General features: G+C 45.6%; 1 protein-coding gene across 8 annotated transcripts in view; it reads left to right on the plus strand.

Annotated features, from left to right (window-relative positions):
* The window catches only part of LOC126191207 (protein grainyhead-like), a 324,436-nt gene that overhangs the window by 266,288 nt on the left and 36,175 nt on the right, over positions 1–21,973 (plus strand). For all 8 annotated transcript variants that reach the window (XM_049932006.1, XM_049932003.1, XM_049932008.1 and 5 more), the window contains exons 8-9: positions 8,274–8,330; positions 18,460–18,558. In XM_049932006.1, coding sequence (XP_049787963.1) covers positions 8,274–8,330; positions 18,460–18,558 — 156 coding nt within the window. The remainder of the gene's footprint in view (positions 1–8,273; positions 8,331–18,459; positions 18,559–21,973) is intronic.

A 21,973-nucleotide genomic window follows, 5' to 3' on the forward strand; every position in this document is an offset into this window, starting at 1 on the left:
TCCCTAAATTAGCGCGTGGTGTTCATGAAGTTTTACGAGTCAAGCCGTCAAGATTGGTTACTGTATTTTCGCTTATTGAATGTTTCGGCTGCTGCTGTCGTATTAAAACTCAGAATTCGTAAAACAAATTTCCGTGTCAGTTGGAATAAACCCTATCCATAAGCAGAATGTGTTACGAGTTCTAAGTTTTGATCTGATGATATCAGTAACTAGAATGTCTAAATAAACGATACTAAGCTAAACGGATGGATTTATGCGGGGAAAAAGTTTTCTTGTCCTGGCATCCGTAAAACACTTTCTGTTTTCAGATTCTGAACCATACAGTGTATAACTAAATTCTCTTTACAGATTTTGAGGACAGGTTCCTTACACCAAAACAAGAAAAAAAGCGTAGTAAACATTGGCTCTAAAATGCATACCTTTAGAACTATCAGCACTTGTTCATCTTCGTTATTGTGAAACACATCTGTTCTACTGCAAGCTCTTTGGTTTCCATATTTTGGGAGGAGGAAATATAGAGCGAAACAAGAGAAAAACGTCCAGTAAGCGTGGGCTTTACAATGCATACCTTAAAAGCTATGAGCCCTTCTCAATAGAAGAGATGTGTTTCGCAGTAGTGAAGACGAGCATGTGCTCATAATTTTTTACCTATCCATTTTGGAGGCCACGTTTACTTGCCTCTTTTCCTTGGTTTTTGTGTGAGGAACCTGTCCTCAAAAACTGTAGAGCAATTTTGTTGCACCCTGGAGAAAAATTTGTGGTTTGCACAAACACGTGGAACCCAGCCGTAGAAAACTTTATTGGAGATTCATTGGTAGTTAATTTACAAATCTTTGTTTTAAACTTTCATGAACCCAGTGCTTGAGTAGTAGTGTAGAAAATTGCACAACATTCTATTTTACAACCGCGACGTCTAACGTAAACGACGAACCAGCAAACGTACAACACACGTGTGACGCCACGCTCTCACACGCGGGCGGAATTGCCGGGGCAATTCACATCTCATCAGAGCTGTCGTATTTTAAGTGCGAGAGCCGTAATGGCAGCGTGGAAGCCGCATTTTACGGAGTTTTCGGCGTCATTTCGTGCGAGCACTTTACAGCCAGTAAACAATATCGCGGGAAACTTTAATTGCGATAGGTCTCCTCCGCAGCCGGAGCGTTACGTGTGTGCGTGCGAGCCGTGCGTGGGGCAGAGGCGGCCGCACGATTTACGACAACAATTAACGGCAGGCGAGCGGGCTACCTAATTACCCGCGTTGCGCTGGCGCGCCGCGCCGCACCGCAGCGGGTCGCGTGACGCGGCCCGAGCTGACGACTTATCTGCCCGCGGGCCGACAGTCGCGCCCGCTGCAGGTGGACCGCTGCCGCGCCAGCCCCACGTGTGGGACCCGCCAGCCTCCGCTCCCGTTACGTAACGCAGCAACAGTACCACGCCTTCTCCACCTGTCGCTCCATTACTCTCCGAAAAGCAGCTTCTCTTAAGCGTACTGAGACCCAGGTACCTCATCAACTTTCCTTTTAAGCCGCTTAGTATTCGTCTTCGTTGCTCTATGACTTTTACATTGCTCTGAGAAGGTAGTACATACGACGTCCGACAATAAGGTATATCTACATTTATACTCCGCAAGCCACCCAACGGTGTGTTGCGGAGGGCACTTTACGTGCCACTGTCATTACCTCCCTTTCCTGTTCCAGTCGCGTATGGTGCGTATGTCGCTCCGTGCGCGCTCGAATCTCTCTAATTTTACATTCGTGATCTCCTCGGGAGGTATAAGTAGGGGGAAGCAATATATTCGATACCTCATCCAGAAACGCACCCTCTCGAAACCAGGACAGCAAGCTACACCACAATGCAGAGCGCCTCTCTTTCAGATTCTGCCACTTGAGTTTGCTAAACATCTCCGTAACGCTATCACGTTTACCAAATAACCCTGTGACGAAACGCGCCGCTCTTCTTTGGATCTTCTCTATCTCCTCCGTCAACCCGACCTGGTACGGATCCCACACTGATGAGCAATACTCAAATATAGGTCGAACGAGTGTTTTGTAAGCCACCTCCCTTGTTAATGGACTACATTTTCTAAGGACTCTTCCCAATGAATCTCAACCTGGCACCCGCCTTACCAACAATTAATTTTATATGATCATTCCACTTCAAATCGTTCCGCACGCATACTCACAGATATTTTACAGAAGTAACTGCTACCAGTTTTTGTTCCGCTATCATATAATCATACAATAAAGGATCCTTGCTGCTATGTATTCGCAACACATTACATTTGTCTATGTTAAGGGTCAGTTGCCACTCCCTGCACCAAGTGCCTATCCGCTGCAGATCTTCCTGCATTTCGGTGCCATTTTCTAATGCTGCAACTTCTCTGTATACTACAGCATCATCTGCGAAAGTTCGCATGGAACTTCCGACACAATCTACTAGGTCATTTATATATATATATATTGTGAAAAGCAATGGTCCCATAACACTCCCCTGTCGCACGCCAGAGGTTACTTTAACGTCTGTAGACGTCTCTCCATTGATAACAACATGCTGTCTTCTGTTTACTAAAAACTCTTCAATCCAGCCACACAGTTGGTGTGATATTCCGTAGGCTCTTACTTTGTTTATCAGGTGACAGTGCGGAACTGAATCGAACCCCTTCCGGAAGTCAAGGAAAATGGCATCTACGTGGGAGCCTGTATCTAATATTTTCTGGGTCTCATGAACAAATAAAGCGAGTTGGGTCTCACTCGATCGCTGTTTCCGGAATCCATGTTGATTCCTACAGAGTAGATTCTGGGTTTCCATAAATGACATGACACGCGAGGTACTGAGACTGGTCAGAAAAAAACGCCTTCACTTACATTTTTAACCAACATGACTGGTTTCACCTTCAAAGTAACTCCCTTCAGCCAGCACACACTTACTGCAACGGTGCTCCATTATTGGCAGCATCTCTAAAACTCGTCTTCCAGTATACCAGCAAAAGCCCTTGTTACAGCCGTTTGAATGCCCTGTACTGTTTCAAAATGGTCCCTTCTAACAGCTAACTTCACGTTTGGAAATAAAAAAAGCCAAACAGTGCCATGTCCGGTGATTGTGGTAGCAATGCAATTCGCTTCGATGTGGAAAAACTACCCAACATACAATGCAGTATGGGATGGTGCGTTATCGTGGTGCAGGATCCAGTACTTACAAGGGAACCTCCCCATCGCACCCCCCTCCGATTTAGTTATAAGTTGGCACAGTGGATAGGCCTTGAAAAACTGAACACAGATCAATCGAGGAAAGAGGAAGAAGTTGTGTGGAACTATGAAAAAAATAAGCAAAATATGCAAACTGAGTTGTCCATGCGCAAGATATGCAACATCAAGGATAGTCTGAGCTCAGGAGCGCCGTGTTCCCGTGGTCAGCGTGAGCAGTTGCGGAACGAGAGGTCCTTGGTTCAAGTCTTCCCTCGAGCGAAAAGTTTACTTTCTTTATTTTCGCAAAGCTATGATTTGTCCGTTCGTTCATTGACGTCTCTGTTCACTGTAATAAGATTAGTGTCTGTGTTTTGCGAGCGCACCACAAAACAGTGCGATTAGTAGACGACGTGCCTCTCCAATGGGAACCGAAAACATTTGATCGCAAGGTCATAGGTCAACAGATTCCTCCACAGGAAAACACGTCTGATATATTCTATACGACACTGGTGACGGCATGTGCGTCACATGACTGGAATATGTTGTCGATCCCACCTAACTTGTACACTTTGCGAATGGGTAAAAAGATTCTTCTACCTTGCCCGATTTAGGTTTCCGTGTGGATGCGATAATCACTCCCAAAAAAGTGATGAAAACATAAGAGTTTGTGACATAAACTGCAACAAATGAATGCAACAGTTTCATAGTCGCACAGTTTTCCCTGTGCTCTGTCAAACCCAAAACATATGTTTTTAACGTTTTCAAATTTTTCCGTGTGTAGACCGTCAAATCCATCGGACGGACGGACGGACAGATAATAATTGTCTGAAAATAAAAAAGTAAACTTTTCACTCGAGGGAAGACTTGAACCAAGGACCTCTCGTTCCGCAGCTGTTCACGCTAACCACGGGAGCACGGCGCTCCTGAGCTCAGACTATCCTTGATGTTGCTTATGTTACACATGGACTACTCATTTTGTATATTTTGCTTATTTTTTTTTTCACAGTTCCACACATCTTCTTCCTGTTTTCTCGATTGATCTCTGTTCAGTTTTTCAAGGACTACCCACTGTGCCAAATTATAACTAAATCTGAGGGGGGTGTGATGGGGAGGTTCCCTTGTTAGTATTGTGTGGACGAACACGGAGTCATTTTCGAAGTCTTTCGAGAATTTTTTGGTAGTAGTATTGGTTTAGTACCTGACTGGCCGAGGATCGTGAACGAGGTCCACCTTAAGGCGTCCCTTCTTCAGTAATCCCACCGTGGAAGGAGTGATAGCTCAGCAGATCGTGTTGAAATCGTGGGCCGGCTGTAACTGGTGTCTGCAGCCTCATAGCTCTCGACAAGTACTGGAAACCTTTCAAGGGAAAAAAAAACTAATCTCAATAATAATCTTCAAAAAAAAAAAGTTAAGCTTTCTACCCTTTCCAAGAAAATGGTGCCTTGCACGATCCACATCACATTGGGGTGATGCTTTTCAAAAGTGGTGACTTTTTGCCACGACTTGATTTCACCGTTCCCCTTACTTCTGTCATCATCATCATCCCGATCAACAACAACAACAACGCCGGCAACTACAAGCGCGACGCGGCACGCTACATACACTCGCCTAAGTCGTTTGCCGCTCAAGTAAAGCCCCGAAATGGAGTGCAGCTGAAAGGTATATGCCCGGCGGAGCGTGCCACTGTGAAGCCAAGCGAGCATGACCGGCAGCTACGAACTGCTCATCCGGTAGCCAGCAGCCGCGCGGTCGCTCAAGCGTCACGGGGTAAACAAATAGCGCCGATATATTTGAACACGGCACGGCAGCTCGGGCGATGCTATCGCCGCATTACCAATTATTTCTGCGGCTCGCGGGGGAGTAGGAGAGTGCCCGGCCGCTATCGCCGTCCCCGCCTGAACAATCGCACTGTGCGCCGCTGCTGTCGTTGACAAATGCCGATCAGCGTGCCTCACGAGTCCGTCCACTAATTAGAAGAGATTGGCGGGTCGCGTCCGCACCGTTACACAGCCGCCAGCAACCGCGCGCTCCTGCGCTTCCGGAACGAGTCGCCGGCCGAGCTCCATAAATTGTCGTCTCGGACGACTGCCGAGGCGGTCGTTATCGGGGCCGCGCGGTTCGTGAACGATGGCCGCCATTATCGGGTTTCGGGACGTGCCGGCATGCAGACGCGGCACCCGGCGTTGCGCCGGATCCCGAGTCGCGAGCGACATCTAGTACAAGAAGTAGTGGCTGAATTCCCAGCCAGATCGCTATTACAAGGCGCGTCTGCTACAACGTTTGGTGAACCGACCGGTGTATAAACGGCAGCGTATCCCCATTCAATAAGGAGAAATATGCAGGCTAGCGCCGTGTGTAGCCTCCAACACAATAACCTGAAGCAAATTTCTCTACTGTGGCCAGTCACACGCAATGTCAGAGTGAATACTCTGCGAAGAGGGCAGCGCTGACTTTTCTCCATTTTAGCAGTCTGACTCCAAACTGCGCTAGAGTGGTCTAGAAAACGGGAATTTGAGTGATGAAAATTTGTGTAACTATACGGGGCGATCAAAAAGTCTCTTTTGAGGATGTTGCCGCAGCGTATGTGCAACGCGGTGCGACTCCGATGCGGGTATATAAGCACTTTCTTTTCTTTCTTCCTTTCTTTTGCTTGTGCCGTTTATACCGCGGATACGCAGCGTCGGCATGGTTAATCGGATGTGGCAATGTTAGTTGAAGGGGTGGCCGGATGCCCTTCCTGCCCGGAAGGAATTAGCGTACCCCCAACTGTCTGCGACTAGTGTAATCCGTGGAATAGTGCGAAAGTGGGGACGTGGGGACCAGCCCGGTATTCACCTAGGGGGATGTGGAAAACCGCCTAAAAACCACATCCAGGCTGGCCGGCACACCGGCCCTCGTCGTTAATCCGCCGGGCGGATTCGATCCGGGGCCGGCGCGCCTACCCGAGTCCAGGAAGCAGCGCGTTAGCGCGCTCGGCTAACCGGGCGGGTGCGGGTATATAACCACTGACATTCAGGAAAGGAACCACTGTGGCATTTGCGGCTTTTTGTGCCGTGCATGCGGCAAATGCGGAAAACCAGCTATGGCAACGTTATTACCAAATGTGTCTAAACAGAACCAGCATGTTGTTATTCTTTTCTTGGCTGCCGAAGGACAAACACGGGTAGACATCCATCGAAGAATGATGAATGTGTATGGGGCAGCATGTCTGTCGAAAACGACCGTGTTGGTTGCGATTCGACACGAGACACCGGTCGATCTAGGAGGCCAGCCTAGTCCATTAAGTGAGAAGGCACCCTACAGCCTCGATCTCGCCCCATTCGATCATCACGCCTTCGGTACCTTAAAAAAGGCGTTGAAGGGTCGCCGATCCCTGTCGGACGAGGATGCGGTTTAGGTTTTAGAACAGCACCTCGAAAAATCAGAAAGTTCGAGAGTCTTGGATGTCTTGTTCTGTTTTCCAGTATGAACGCGTCATCTTGAATTGTTTCACCCTGGATATTGCAACCAATGCAATAGAAATTTGATGCTGCAATCCTGACATAGTTGTTCTGGCAGCTGCTGCTGCTGCTGTTACTGTGTCTGCCAGTTTTTTGCGGTGGTGGTGGTGGTGGTGATGGTGGTGGTTGTGGTTGTGGTTGTGGTGGTGGTGGTGCATTTGCTTTGTCCCAAATGTTGTTTTCAGAAAATATGTCAGTAATAAAGTACACGTACAATGTTCACGGGTAAAACTGGACATTATTTGTCTCTCAATCCACTAATGGCCAGTTTCCTATTCAAATGCGGCAGCAAGGTTAGTGTTAAGCATTGTTAGCACAATAGTTACGTTATGACAAATGTAATAATTATAAGAGGCATAGCAAATTGCTATCGGTGTCACTATTTCACGCAGCAGGTGCATGATAGTGGAAAATGTGCTTTTGCTCCCTTAGTACTTAAATTAATTGACAGGTGTACAAGCACATTTCCTGGACAAGGGTTCCTATTAAATCCATTACCAATCCAGCTCAGTTTCTTAGATGTTTGTGAGGTAACTTAAGAACTTACGGCTGTTCAGACCCACTGCAGTAGCACGCTTCTGCACAATATTTTGATGACCAACATAGTCTCCTTGGTCAAATGCTGCTAGAAATTATTTCACATATATTTGATGCCTGGTCACCAGCTATAGTGTCATCGGGGTCGCAGCAGCGTCTGGCGAAGATGACTGCTTTGGTAGTGGACCTATTGTTACAAAGAATGACATCGTCACCTCAGTTCATACGTTATTCCCAGTTTCGATTTATTACCAAATCCTTATCAGGTGATCTGTTTCTTTTTGTTCTTCTTTCTCCTTTCTTTTTAGACAGGTCATTTGATAATTACGTGGTTTCAAGGTGAAACCTGTAATGATCTGAGGCTGAAAGCCGGCCGGGGTGGCCGAGCGGTTCTAGGCGCTACAGTCTTGAACCGCGCGACCGCTACGGTCGCAGGCTCGAATCCTGCCTCGGGCATCGATGTGTGTGATGTCCTTAGGTTAGTTAGGTTTAAGTAGTTCTAAATTCTAGGGGAGACAGATGACCTCAGAAGTCCCATAGTGTTCAGAGCCATTTTTCGAGGCTGAAATAAATAACAAAAAAATTTACAAGACAGTTCATGTGCTTTCCTATTGCAGAGTGGCTAGTATACTTAAATCGGAAGTACATTTTCACCCTTATCTTGCTCACTGAGACATGCCACAACTCGAAAGCTGACCCCTGATCACTAATGAACTGACCAGGTCGCCAGTGACCGGACGCACGAACCGACAACGCCCTTTGCGACACACCCTACTATCGGAGAGAAACTTGGCGCCGATTCCCCGGAGCACGCACCCAGAAAGGACCGCGCCACTGCAGTCAACAAACTAGAGGAGAGCGAGTCAGTCTGACAGGCAGACACGCCGAGTAACGAGCACCTGCCCCCCCCCCCCCCCCCGGCCGGCACCGCCCTAATCCTGGCACGTTTATCGACGCCGCGAGCCCCCGTTCTATTACCCATTATTCTGCTGGCCGCCGCAACAGGCGCGATTTATGTTCACATTGTGTATGTGTTCTCCTCTTGTTTCAGATCAACGTGGCGGTGCAGTGTCTCAGCACGGACTTCAGCAGTCAGAAGGGAGTTAAGGTGAGTCGGACTGCGCCCGCGCCCGCGGACAGCACTTAGGAGTGATTTAGATACTTATCTGGACGCCGTAATCGGAGTGGTTGCATACGTGCGCTGACCGCGCATTTCTCAGCGTCACGGCGTTCTGTAATTTCCGGAGCGGGCGAGCGAGCGCCCACAGCGTGGGGCGACGACCGCAGCGCGATTGTTATTCTCCCCGTATAGCTGCCAACGTGATGCAACAATGCTGCTTCAGTTCTTTCTCCTCTCAACTGTGCGTCCTCATTGCTGTGTACGAAAACTTTCACAGTCATCGAGGAAAAAAAAGCGCATTAAGGGCAATATGTGTTTTCAACTTAAGTTTTATGTCCCATGGATCATATGTACACGTAATTGTAATGATGTTGAACGAGTCACTTTGTATTCGTATTTCACATTCATATGCAGACTGATATTGCTAAATGGGTACAAACTGCAGGAAACAATGCCTAAGAGGATAAAGAGCAAAAGAGTTCATACGCATTAGATGAAATTATATGTTCGAGAAACATATTAACTCTCAACTTTATGTACAATAATGAAAACAGGCTGAAACAATGAATTAAAAATTGCACAAAGGCCGGGATTCGAACCCAGATTCCCTGCTCACTAGGCAGAAAAGCTAATCTCTGCGCCACCATAGCATTGCAGTCAACACAGTCGTACGGATTACCCTAGTATGTCACCCTATCTAGTAAAAACTGCAGTTCACGCCTCAGCTCATTTGGACGTTCCCTTTCTTAACTCGGCACTTGCCGCAGTGGATACACCGGTTCCCGTGAGATCACCGAAGTTAAGCGCTGTCGGGCGTGGCCGGCACTTGGATGGGTGACCATCCAGCCCCCATGCGCTGTTGCCATTTTTCGGTGTGCATTCAGCCTCGTGATGCCAAATGAGGAGCTACTCGACCGAACAGTAGCGGCTCCGGTCAAAGAAACCCATCATAACGACCGGGAGAGCGAACTGCTGACCACATGCCCCTCCTATTCGCACCCTGAGGATGACACGGCGGTCGGATGGTCCAGATGGGCCACTTGTGGCCTGAAGACGGAGTGCTTTCTTAACTCGTATCATTTTGGCAGGGACTCTCCAACACTGAAATAGCACCTTAGCATTAATACTCAGGCACAGGTGACATATTAATTGGATTAAATTGTATGTTCCGGAGACATGTTAAGTCTCAACTTTACCTGTGATAAAGAAAACAGGCCGAAGTAATGAATTAAATTTTGTACGAAGGCCAGGATTCGAGCCATGGTCTCCTGTTCATTAGGCAGATGCACATCCCATAGTGTCACCCTGGCACTGTGACTAAGATAGCTGGACGAATTACCCTAGTACGCCTCTCTTCCTAATACATGGTCTGAGGCATCAATTGGAGTCTGTGTTACGGAGGGAGCCATACTAGGGAATCCATGCAGCTTTGCCAGGTCAGCGAAGTGATAACTGTCTCTGCCTAGTGAGCAGGAGGCTTGGTTTCAAATCCTAGCCTTGGTATAAATTTTAATTCATTGCTTCGGTCTGTATTCATGATCATAAGTCATGTGGACATATGTCTGGAAATTGATTCCAATGTAGATACACCCACTTGAGGGTGGAGATGAAAGATACTCGTCAACAACCGTGGTATCAGCACCATGCAGGTAGCCAATCGCCATGGGATAGGACAGACAACCATGTGGAACATTGAACACGACAACTGCCACTATCCGTATCACATAGGATGTCCTATAGGACCTACATTTGCGGTGATGATTCTGTAGCTGGTTAGCCGAAAAGGCCTCTCCTGGTGCTGGAATTTCTGTCATCCATCCTATTCACAGATGAGGCCACCATTACGAGGAACGGTATCTTCAGTCTTCAAACCACCCGCCTTAAGGCCAACGAGAATCCCGTTAGTACGGTGGCAGCAAACTGTCAGCACCTGTTCAGCCTCAATGTATGGATGGAGATTACTGGCGACCACCTCGTGGGACCAACCATCCTCCCACAACACTTCACAGTCTGGGCATATCAGCACTACCTGCCGCTGTCCCTGATTCCCGTGGTGGAAGACTTTCCTTTGGTGGAACGAAGGACAATATAGCTACTACATGACGGTGCTCCAATTCACTGCCCTCTTATGAGGGGAGTTAAAACACTAGTACACACAGAAAATTCCCACTTGCGTGGTATGTCCTCATGTCCACTTTCAACCATTGAAACCTACATTGTCAAAGATCTTTTATCTCCCCCTCTGAGTGAATGTACCTCTCTCGGTACACATTTCCGGCCATATGTCCATTTGATCTTTTGTTCCGTGTCCTCTTAGGAGTTCTTTCCTGCCATTTGTCCCCATTTCGCAAAAACACCCCATATTATATGCACGATACCCCTCCCGAGAGTCGTCACGCGCGTTTTCTGTTGTATTTTGCAAGTATATGCAATTTCGTTTTTCAGTATGTAGTTATGATCACCCCAAACAAATCATATTATGCTTCATGCAAGCCAAGCGTTGAGGAAAGCATCGGTCTGTTTCTCGTTACAAACAAAATTACTTTTAAAACGGAAGTTTACACGCTCATTTATAGAGCGGTACCAGATTGCTCGTGCGATATTATTGTTATCGGTATGTATTAACAGGGACAGTAATTCTATCTATCGCTTGCGCCTTTGTCCCGCATTGTGCACGGGGTTTGCGTGGTTAAATCGGATTTGGCATGTTAATTTGAAGGGGTGGCCGGATGCCCTTCCTGCCGCCACCCCGTACACCCTGGGACGGAATCAGAGTACCCCATCTGTCTGCGTCTAGTGTAAATCATGGAAAGGTGCGGATGTGTTGCAAATGTCTGTGAGTCGTGTAACTGTGGCGGGACGTGGGGACTAGCCCGGTACTCACCTAGATGTATCTGGAAAACCGCCTAAAAACCACATCCAGGCTCTATAACTAATTTCGGTTCGCTCTAACGAATGGGCACGTTAAATTACGCTTTAGAAATGATTTTCCTTGTAACTGGAAACAAACCGGCGCCTTCCGTTGACAATGGGCGTCGCATAGTAGACGTGACGAGCGGTATTTGTTTGGGCTGACTCCTGCTGCACAGTGCGAAAACGAAATTGCAAATATCTGCTGAAACACAAAGAGAAAACGTTCAGACGCATGTTATACACACCATAGCTAGTTTAATTCGAAGTGTAATTTTGTGTCTTTAAACGAGCAGTAATTTCTAGCTTATCGCGGGAAGTATTAAGTTTCGAACCTCTTCAAGGTGCTCGCGATAACTCTTCGGAAACATAAGACTGCGTTCAGGTACTTTGTCGCTCTTATCAGCACTCGCCCATTATAAATTTTAGACATGCTCTTCGACGCACATTTCATTTTTCTTATTTCTGCCCGACGATGTAGGTGCTCCCGTAAGCGCAGATGTCGCCATAAAATACCCGCCTAATGGTTTGTCCGAAATGGTGCGCGGCTAATAAAGACTTCTTAGAGCGCATTCTTGTGCGCCGGGAAAGGGGCCAGGCGTACAGCGCGCCCAATAAAACGTGTGGAAGGATGATGAACACCAAATTGATGAATAAAGAAGCAGTTGTTCGCTCGATATGCAAATTTCCGCTCCCTTTTTTAATTGATGGCGCAATTTGCGTGGAGTCATGCATAATTCAGCTTCATGTTCAATATTCAGATTTGCATGCTAATGAGTAATTGCATCGATATTTCGTAGCGAGAGGAGGGAGACGGAAAGGAAAAAAGGCAAAAGTCCTCTTTATATATATTTATTAACATTTTACTTTCAAACTAGACCACGCTGTTATTACACAGCGAAGTTTCCGATATGGAAAAGCTACATAAAAAGTATCGCTAACGAAGCAGAACCGTGACTTAAGAACAGGAGGCCCTACAGTCCCTAGTGTTCCGAAGAGTGGATGCAGCACCTTGGTTCAACGTCTACCATCCTCATCCATCTGCTCTCCTACGAGCGCTGTCTCGTCAAAATGAATAAATATTATGAGTCACGCAGACGCTGCATCCCGTAAGCTACACGATACCGTGATCAAGTATTTCATAGGTAGAACGCGCATGAACATGTGCTAATAACGGGCGCACCCGGAGACGTTTCAGTTTGACATCAGGGAAATACTGCTCGATTTTGCGTAGCAGATTTGTCAAGAGTGTCGGGCACTTGAGTATGAAGAAAATAGGCAAATATTATCGGAAATGAAAAACACACTTGGTATGCCGCGATTGCAGAGTAGACACTTTTATTGTTCCGAGATGACCGGTTTCAACAGCTTTATGCTCCTATCACCTGATCTTATGGAACTTATAAAATTGCCATGTTACTGTGCGATGAAATAAAATGGCATGTGACGAGGGCCTCCCGTCGCGTAGACCGCTCGCATGTGCCTTTCGATTTCACGCCACTTCGGCGACTTGCGCGTCGAACTCTGCGATCACGGCATACGAAGTGTGTCCACCATTTTCAACTATACATATCGCCCCACAATGTGTACTTTACAAAATAATTATCGGTCTAAGGAGCGTTTCCAACAGCTGACATTCAAATGCCGCTTAGACGTCCGATAGCGTAACCACTTGGCGAATAACTTCGATTCCTCAGCAATTCGCGTAAGATACTGTCCACACCGCACGAAATACCACTATGGGTGTGATCGCCCTCAGAAACATAAAGACAAGTCACAGTCGCTTCCATTAAATATTTTTGAAAAAATTCAAATTTACTTTCTCGACAGATAAAGCAATTAGGCAAGTTTTTATTGCAAATATTGAACATAAAACACGAATCAAAATTTTACATGATAATTATTACTTACCGTAGAAACTGCATTGATGTGCATTGTGTCTGACATATAAGAAAATATCAACTGATAAGGAGAATTTTGGGCGACTCAGGAGACGTGCTTGTTTCGCGCAACGGTAAGGATCGAGTAGGTTTATGGTTACTGTTACTGGCTAGACATCTCGATTCCTCCTGGTCTCAGATTTTTTTCTGCTAATAAGGATTGGGTAAGCGAATGGTCGTGAAAAGTAGCAAATTAAGGTTCGAGTCTTGATCCCGTCACAAATTTTCAAGGATCAGCTTGAGATGTGCAATAAGGTAACCATCTCTCACTTGGGGATACTAACGATTGAACGAGGAGTTCTGATTGCTGCCCACACACTTCTACACTTTAAAACCGAAATTTAGCTTTGTTCTACAAACACAAGAGTGTATGTCACTTTATTTTTCGTTTGTAAGCACCTCGACTATATTCTGCTACTGTATAGGAGTTACACGCCAACGGCACACTTAAATCCCATACTTGAATCCACGAACGTCCGTTTTTTCGTGACAGTGGCGTTACCCATAATCCACTGAGTCAGATTGAAAGTTGTACACTTCCGACTCATTTGAAACTTGATCTAGCCTCAACGGCTCAAGTGTTGACGAAGACAGTAAGCAACGTAGCAGCAGTCCGCATACAAAACTCTCTCTCCACAGCAACAAAAGTACCGCGCACACTAATTTATCCAGCGCTCGAAGCAGCGGTCAGGCCAGATCAGTGATCAGAACGCGCGGCAGACCGAGAGGAATTGGTGAGAGCGGCCTCGGTGATATGTACGCGTCACGCAGCCTGTGCGCTGGCGTTAATTGATGGGCGGCTAACAGAACACAGCATGTGGGGAAGGACGAGGGGGGGGGGGGAGGGGGAGCAGCTGGCGGTGTGCGTTGTAGATGCTTATCGCGCTAGACACCACCAATAATTAAAAGTGACGGCGGGCTGGCAGAAAGGTCGGCCAAAGGGCTCACACCGGTGCCCTTGCGCCCTCGCAGGGCCATAGCTTCTACCCTTCCTCAGCGCAGAGTTGCGCTGTTACACGCTCTTTATTTCGGCAGCCCTGTGGCTTAGATTTGACCGCCCACGTTTCTGTTTATGCAAAACGTCACGAAACAGCCTTTGCATATTGTTAAAGAAGGTGGAAGGCTCAAGCTGAGCAGTTACAGATATCCTCGAGTATATCTGCGGGTTATAGAAATGGGAGAGAACCTAGATAAAGATGAGATATAGGAGATATGATGCTGCCAGAAGAATTTGACACAGCACGGAAAGATCTTAGCCGAAACAAGGCACCAGGTGCAGGCGACGTTCCGTCAGACCCACTGATAGCCTTTGGGAGAACCAGCCATGACAACTCTTCCATCTGGTGTGCAAGATGTATGAGAGAGGCGAAATACCCTGAGACTTCAAGAAGAATACAATAATTCCAATTCCAAAGAAAACATGTGCTGACACGTGTGAATACTACCGAACTATCAGTTTAATAAGTCATGGTTGCAAAACTGGAACACGAATTCGTTACAGAAGAATGGAAAAACTGGCAGAAACCGACCTCGGGGAAGATCAGTTTGGATTCCGGAGAATTTTAGGAACATGGGTGGCAATACTGACCCTAAGACTTATCATAGAAGATAGGTTAAGGAAAACCAAACCAGCGTTTATAGCGTTTGTCGATTTAGAGAAAGCTTTTGACAATGTTGACTGAAATATTCTCTATGAAATTCTGAAGGTAGCACTGTAAAATACAGGGAGCGAAAAGCTGTTTACAACTTGTACAGAACCAGACGGCAGTTACAAGAGCCGAAGGGCATGAATAGGAAGTAATGATTGAGAAGTGCGTGAAATAGGGTTGTAGCCTACCCCCGATGTTACTCAATCTGTAAACCGAACGAGCGCTAAAGGAAACCAAAATTGCCGATGCCATTGTAATTCTGTCAGAGACAGAAAAGGACTTGTAACAGCAGCTGAACGGAATAGACAGTGTCTAAGATGAACATCAACAAAAGCAAAACAATGATAATGGAATTTAGTCGAATTAAATGAAGTGAATTTGAGGGAGTTGGCTTAAGAACCGAGACACCTAAAGTAGTGGCTAAGTTTTGCTATTTGAGCAGTAAAATAGCGGATGATAGCCGAAGTAGAGAGCATATAAAATGTAGACTGGCAATGCTAAGAAAAGTGTTTCTGAAGAAGAGAATTTGTTAATATCGCATATGGATTTAAGTGTTAGGATGTCTTTTCCGAAAGTATTTGTATGGAGCATAATCATATGTGGAAGTGAAACATGGACGATAAACAGTTTAGATAAAAAGAGAATAGAAGCATTTGAAATATGGTGCTACAGAAGAATGCTTTAGATTAGATGGGTCGATCACGTAGTTACTGAGGTGGTATAGAATAGAACTGGGGAGAAAAGAAATAATAAACAATAAAGGGATCAGTTGATAGGACATATTCTGAGACATCAAGGGATCATCAACTTAGTATAGGAGGGATGCGTGTGCGTGTGCGTGAGGGGGGGGGGGGGGCAAAAAATCGTGGAGATGAATACATTAAGCAGATTCAGAAGGGTGTAGTTTACAGTAGTTACTCGGAGATGAAGAGTCTTGCACAGATATAGTAGTATGGAGAGATGCATCAAACCTGTCTTCTGACTTCAGATCACAACAGCATCATTTGGGGATACCCTTCATAATAATTAGTTTGTGGTTAAAAGTTAAAGGAAAGCGACAGAATTAAGATTTTCGTCTATGTTGAGACACATCCTGTTTCCGTCGCAACAACGACTTCCCTATGTCTGAGACATTCCTGTTCCGTTCACAGGGACGTAACTCACTCATGCTAGTACCGACAGCAGCCACAAAGCGACGCTGATGGCTGATCTAGGACACTCCATCAATTGAAGTCTTTGCTTCATGCTCAGACTCCTATTTTTGTCTCATATCCGACGTAAACAATGTTTCGCATAAAATCGGTGAATCTATCAACGTACCTCTTTACAGTTACTGAGTGCAACGCTTATTACACTCAGAAGCGTTTCACGCTATCATATTTTAATAACAATAGTAAATCAACGTTCATTTAATAAACGAAGAGCACTACAAACATTTGTCAGTGTCCAATACGACGACAATTTGTAACCACTTCATTTAACTTCCAGGTGTTGCGGATATGTTAAGTAGAAAATTTCATAAAATCGGTTTCAGTAGTTGCGAGTGAATACTGTAATTTCTGGACCGTATGAGAAATATGACTATGTTGTTTTAAAATGTAGTCATGATGGGTCTCTACGTTCTTAGTTAGTGGAATGTAAACTACTTCAGACTTCAGTAGACGAAAATTTACCGCATGCGCAATCCTACCGTCAGAGTTCCAACGTACCGCATGGTTAAAACAATTTGGACTTTTTGTAATAAGATACTTTCGGAGGCCGACTAGGCGTTTGGAGACGCGGTGGGAATGTGAATTTTACGTTTATCATCATCTTACCTGCACCGATCTATAGATCATTGTTTAATAGAATCAGTTTACGGCTAGTTTATTGGAGATGGTGCGATTTAGGCATAATAGGTGCTTACAAACTATACGGAAGACATTATAACTGCTTATAATATTATAGACAATTCGTTACGACTGAACAAACTTGTTGTGTGTATAATGATTTCAAATCGTGTTTAATAGCTATATGTACAGTTTGCTAATAACAAGTCTAGCTCGTGCCCTATTTTTCGAAAGAGTTGGCAGAACGAGGACACTGTTAAGAGGAAAGCCACTTGGTAGGCTAAGCAGAACATATGACGCAATTGGACACACAGTTTTACGACGCCAATTAGGTATTACAGTAGGCCTGCTTCTTGTTCTATAACGGAAACAATTACTGGAAAGGCTGGTGATCGCCACAAATAAAAAATAAAGCTTTTAATGGATACGAAATAGCTACATTTTTGGCTTATTCCTTGTGTGCAAGCGCACTGGTACTTGTGCAGTCTTCTAGATTTTCTCTTTTTACTTGAGTCTAGGTGCGTCTCTCCCACTGTCCAGATATTGGATTAAAAGAAGTATTTACAGTGATGGTAGCGTAGCTACACAAAAGATTCTCTGTTACCCGTCATTTGGTTCACATTTTCTTGCAATCGGCTGTGGATTATATCCCGCAGCGAAGAGAATTACCCGGAAGCTTTTCTGCCGAAGATTTCCTTCGATGTTGCTACGGGAGAAATTTCCCATTTTGCTCACTATCTGTCCGCCACGTACCGATATCCATCGCGTAATTAAATATCCCTTCCCAGCGCAACGACGTCGATCTGATTGGCGCAGAGTGCACCCGCGAGCAGCCGCCTCACGTGCTCGACGATCGAGCGCGCAAAAAAGGAACGAGAATAACAGTGGCGAAAGCGGGAGAAAAAAAAAATAAAGAAAGAAGGAAAGCAGGACCGCGGACCGAGTCGCCGGTGGCTGTGTAAACACGGTGGTATCTGTGTTCGAATCTGGACGGGAGCAGGACTCGGGTAGGCCTCCAAACTGGTCTCGGGGCCCCTCCGCAACCTTCAGGACCAACTCGGCCTGTGGAGGCCACCTGCGGTTGTTGCAGATAAGCTCGTCTCTCGCGCTTCCCCAGTTTCTAGTACGAAACGGTACCAAGCGACATCGCCCCCTGCTTATTTCTTCTTCTTGATTCCCTTTTTTTCTGCTTCTCACCGTAGCGCGCCTCGCGGCGACTCTTTTGTGGCGCCCGCCGTGTCCTGAATCACTCGCGAGTCACTCCGGGGCGGCGGAGTGATGGACGCACAAAGCGCGGGACACCCCCGCAGGGCCGGGCCGGCTTTGTAATGCAGCCGAGGGCCTCGGGAAAGGAGCACGCCGGATCGGAGACCCCGTCTCTAAATTATTTTCCATTCTCGTATTCACGTCAGGACTCTCGCGCCGCCGGATTTTCTGGCTCCACAAAGGCTCGCGAGCGGCGCGCTCTGGGGCTAAATCACGGCCTTGTTGCTCAAATAGAGTCATCTAAATAACGCTGCTTCGTTTCCGTATCCAGAGCAGAGTCCTGTACGGACTATTACCAGTGCCGTATTTCATAAAGGAAAAGGTGTCTGTAGATCACGCTCGTAAATTCTGGGATTACCACCGTATTCGTATACGAGATTCGAAGTCTATAGAATAACGGGTCCGACCTCCTTAGCTGAACACCAATGACTCGTCAGGACACAGCGAACCGCCTTTGCTTTATATTACGTTATATATAACATAGTACTATTACAGATTACTAAGCGGTTATTTATTCCTACAGGGACTGCCGCTACACCTCCAAATAGATACGTACGAAGACCCGAGAGATGGACCCGTCATCCACAGGGGATACTGCCAAATCAAAGTCTTCTGCGATAAGGTAAGTAAGCCAAGAGTTGGCACTTTCGAAAATCTAAATGCTGCTTTCGTAACCTTCGTTTATTTTTAAGATCTCCTCACTTCAGCATTAGTTAATTTTTCAGTTACAATGTATAAAAAATTATGCCTGTTTGTGGAAGATTCCTGATCTGAAAATGTAACAATTGTAAGAGTAAAACTAGTAAAAGTCTTACTTTGTTGCTTTTTTGTTTAGTCCGTGAATAGATGCTGATACCTCATTCCATTCGGGTTTAGGACGAAGTTTCTCATTTGGAGTATACAGATCTGAAGCAGAAAAACTATCACAGAGAAAGGCAATGAAGGTAGCCAAAAAGTTAAATGGATAGTAAAAATGCACACCGAAGAAGTTTCTGGATACTCCACGAAGATAATGTCAATCAAAACTTCCTGTCTACCTAATACTTCGGAGAGTGTCAGAGTGGTAGACGTCGGAACTATTAGACGAATGGAAATAATTACACCTAGGACACGGCTTCCATCTGCCTTTGAATGTCTTGGCGTCTTTTAGGCCTTGATTGTAAAACATGCCAAAGTAGTCCACTCTGTGAATTCCCTATGGATTGCATACACGTGTTTACATTGCGCCAGTCGTTCCTGCCGATATGAAGGTTCTATTATTCTTGAAGAATCAAGTTTTCCAAGATCTACGCTGTCATTATCGGATTTTGTAACGTTATTAATGACTATGTGACTTTCAGTGTTGTAAAAACATCTACATCTAATAATATTACAAGATCTGATGATGACAGCGTCAATCTCTCGAAACCAGTAATTAAGAAGAATTACTGGCCATCTTGGCAAACTCGATTGTTCCAGAATAATACAGCCATATGGACTCCTTCATCTTGTAGACGGACTGAGTTTGCTGGCCAGAAAAAAAAGGATATTGATAGTTACGACAGCGTACTGTTATGTAATCTCTATGCGGTCGGTGTAATAGCGCGTACAACCACAAAGTGCATCAACAAGAACACGACACACAGTCACTAGTCAAACTGTGTCACACCTTAATGTAGTTAGTATGTTGAACAGAAGGAAATTAAATGTAAGAACTGTAAAGGAAACAAAACCGGCAATGAAGCAATGGCATTACTGTATGCATCATGTAGAAATATGAAATCGGGGCAAGGCAAGGAATACAAAAAAGAGGTGATTGAAACGTAAGACGAAGAAGAATATTATCATAATCGTAACTAAATTCGTATTTCTACTTGCACGATAAACAGCCAAATTGCTTATGCCCAATCTTAGCAGCAAGAATCAACGTAGCTGGTACAATGTAATTTAAGAATCTATTATTTTTAGATATCTGGAAACCGCAGCCGAAATTCCACATGATGAATAAAATCTTCCGCATTGGCCGTTAAAATACTTTTATTAAAAAGTCATTACCGGTTTCGCATCAGTAGAGATGCATCTTCAAGAGACAGATTTTTAAAAAGTCGCGGCTTGACAAAGTTGTTGTTTAGAGCCAAGTCCCATCATGCTGTCGGTTTTGTCTAAATCATAAACGATGGGACGTGGCTCTAATTAACCACTATACTGCGCCATGACTTTTTAAAAATCTATCACCTGGAGGTGCATCTCTCCTGATGCACAACCGGTAATGACTTTCTAATAAAAGTACTTTAACAGTCAGTGAGAAGCTTTTTATTTACAGGCTTAAGAATCGCCTCATTTCCAGCGTTAAATTATTAAAACCCGGCAGATTTTGACTGGAGTGTACGCCACTTTACCTGTCCGCTGCATTGGGTAGACTACATAACTGACGCTTTTCCGTGGAAATATAAGCGGAAGCCGGCTGCGAGTCTTTCTCAGTAGCGATTTCGAAAGCGTGACGCCGTGAACGTCTCGCCGTCTGTGTACCACGTGGCATCTCCGGCATTTCCGCTGGCACTGCAGCGCGCCGTCCCCACGATCTGGGGCCGATCTGGCGTTCCTCCGCCGCTCCTCCCCTGATTCATGGAGGACTTGTGCGAGTGACACCACGGAGTGCCTAACGTGATGGTGGACGAGAGGGAAGGAAGGGATAATCTTAATTTGTGTGCGCGCCAGAGGGGCGGACACAGTGGAGTAATGGGCAAGTCGTGTAGGCATCGCTGGATGCCAGGCCGCCCGACGTTGACGGAGCGCAGCGCCGCTTCCGGCCGAGGCTTGTGACGCCCTGCCGACTCCCTCACCACAAGTTTCCTAGGCCAAAGCTCCAGTTGCCAAGACAGTGTCTTTGTGGCACATGCACTGTTCTTCTCTCATTCTATTGTCAAACACGTAGTATATGTGGTTCGTCTCCTAACCGCTCGTCGAAGTCTCCGACATGGATTTTTCTTTGTTGTTTGTGCTCTGTATTTAATGTATGATAACTGTACGCTAACAAAACATTTAATTTTAGCTTATTTGAACAGCATACATGTAGCTAGTAAACGTATATCGTAGATCAGTTTTATATTATACGAGTATTTACATGCGGCACGTTTCAAAAATCACTAGGCGCAATTTAGTCTTGTTTTTTATTTGTTTATTGCAAGATGAATGAGTTAGACAATTGCCGGCAGGTGTGGCCGTGCGGTTCTAGGCGCTTCAGTCCGGAACCGCGTGACCGCTACGGTCGCAGGTTCGAATCCTGCCTCGGGCATGGATGTGTGTGATGTCGTTAGGTTATTTCTAGGGGACTGATGACCTCAGATGTTAAGTTCCATAGTGCTCAGAGTCATTTGAACCATTTAGTTAGACAATTTAGACGTTGTTGCACCCGAAGGCAAACTCTGTAGACTACACTAGATACATTACGTCCTGCTGAAAGTAGTCTCATATTTGTCAAAATAAGCCTTTTTCGCGATGCACAAAACATGTGCTTCCGCTCAGCAATGACACTTTCGAAAATCGTTTCAGTCGAGGCCTTTCACGTTATCAGATCTCAGGCACAACTCTAGCTACTTTCCACTTCTGAATTAAAATTAAATTCTTTAATCAAGTAATGAACAATACAAATCGTCGAATTTCTGGTCACCAGTTTGAGCTTTGGTAATACGTCATTCCGCTTTTACACACTCCAGGAATACAGACTTAGTCATTCGGAAAATTTCCTCTTCACCGCACCAAGAACAATAACTTACGACAATTCTTACTTTAGTCAAGCAGGATATTCTAAAAGAAAACCATGAAGAATACGATTGTCTGCCCATATCATCTTTGTTAAAATTGTGTGCCAGCAAAATGCTTGCGTAGAGTGCGGAAGAATCTCTCCATCGCAACTAAGAATACGTGCAGCGATCGTGACCACGCTGCACGCTAGTTGGAGCTTACGAACCACGTCCAGCTATCGTGAGCAGGACGCGGGGCCTAAATATGCGTCGAGGCATTTCGCGGAAGCTTCTGCCTGCAACCGCCCTCGGCGC

The sequence above is a fragment of the Schistocerca cancellata genome, chromosome 6 (genome assembly GCF_023864275.1).
Source record: "Schistocerca cancellata isolate TAMUIC-IGC-003103 chromosome 6, iqSchCanc2.1, whole genome shotgun sequence".
Lineage (NCBI taxonomy): Eukaryota > Metazoa > Arthropoda > Insecta > Orthoptera > Acrididae > Schistocerca > Schistocerca cancellata.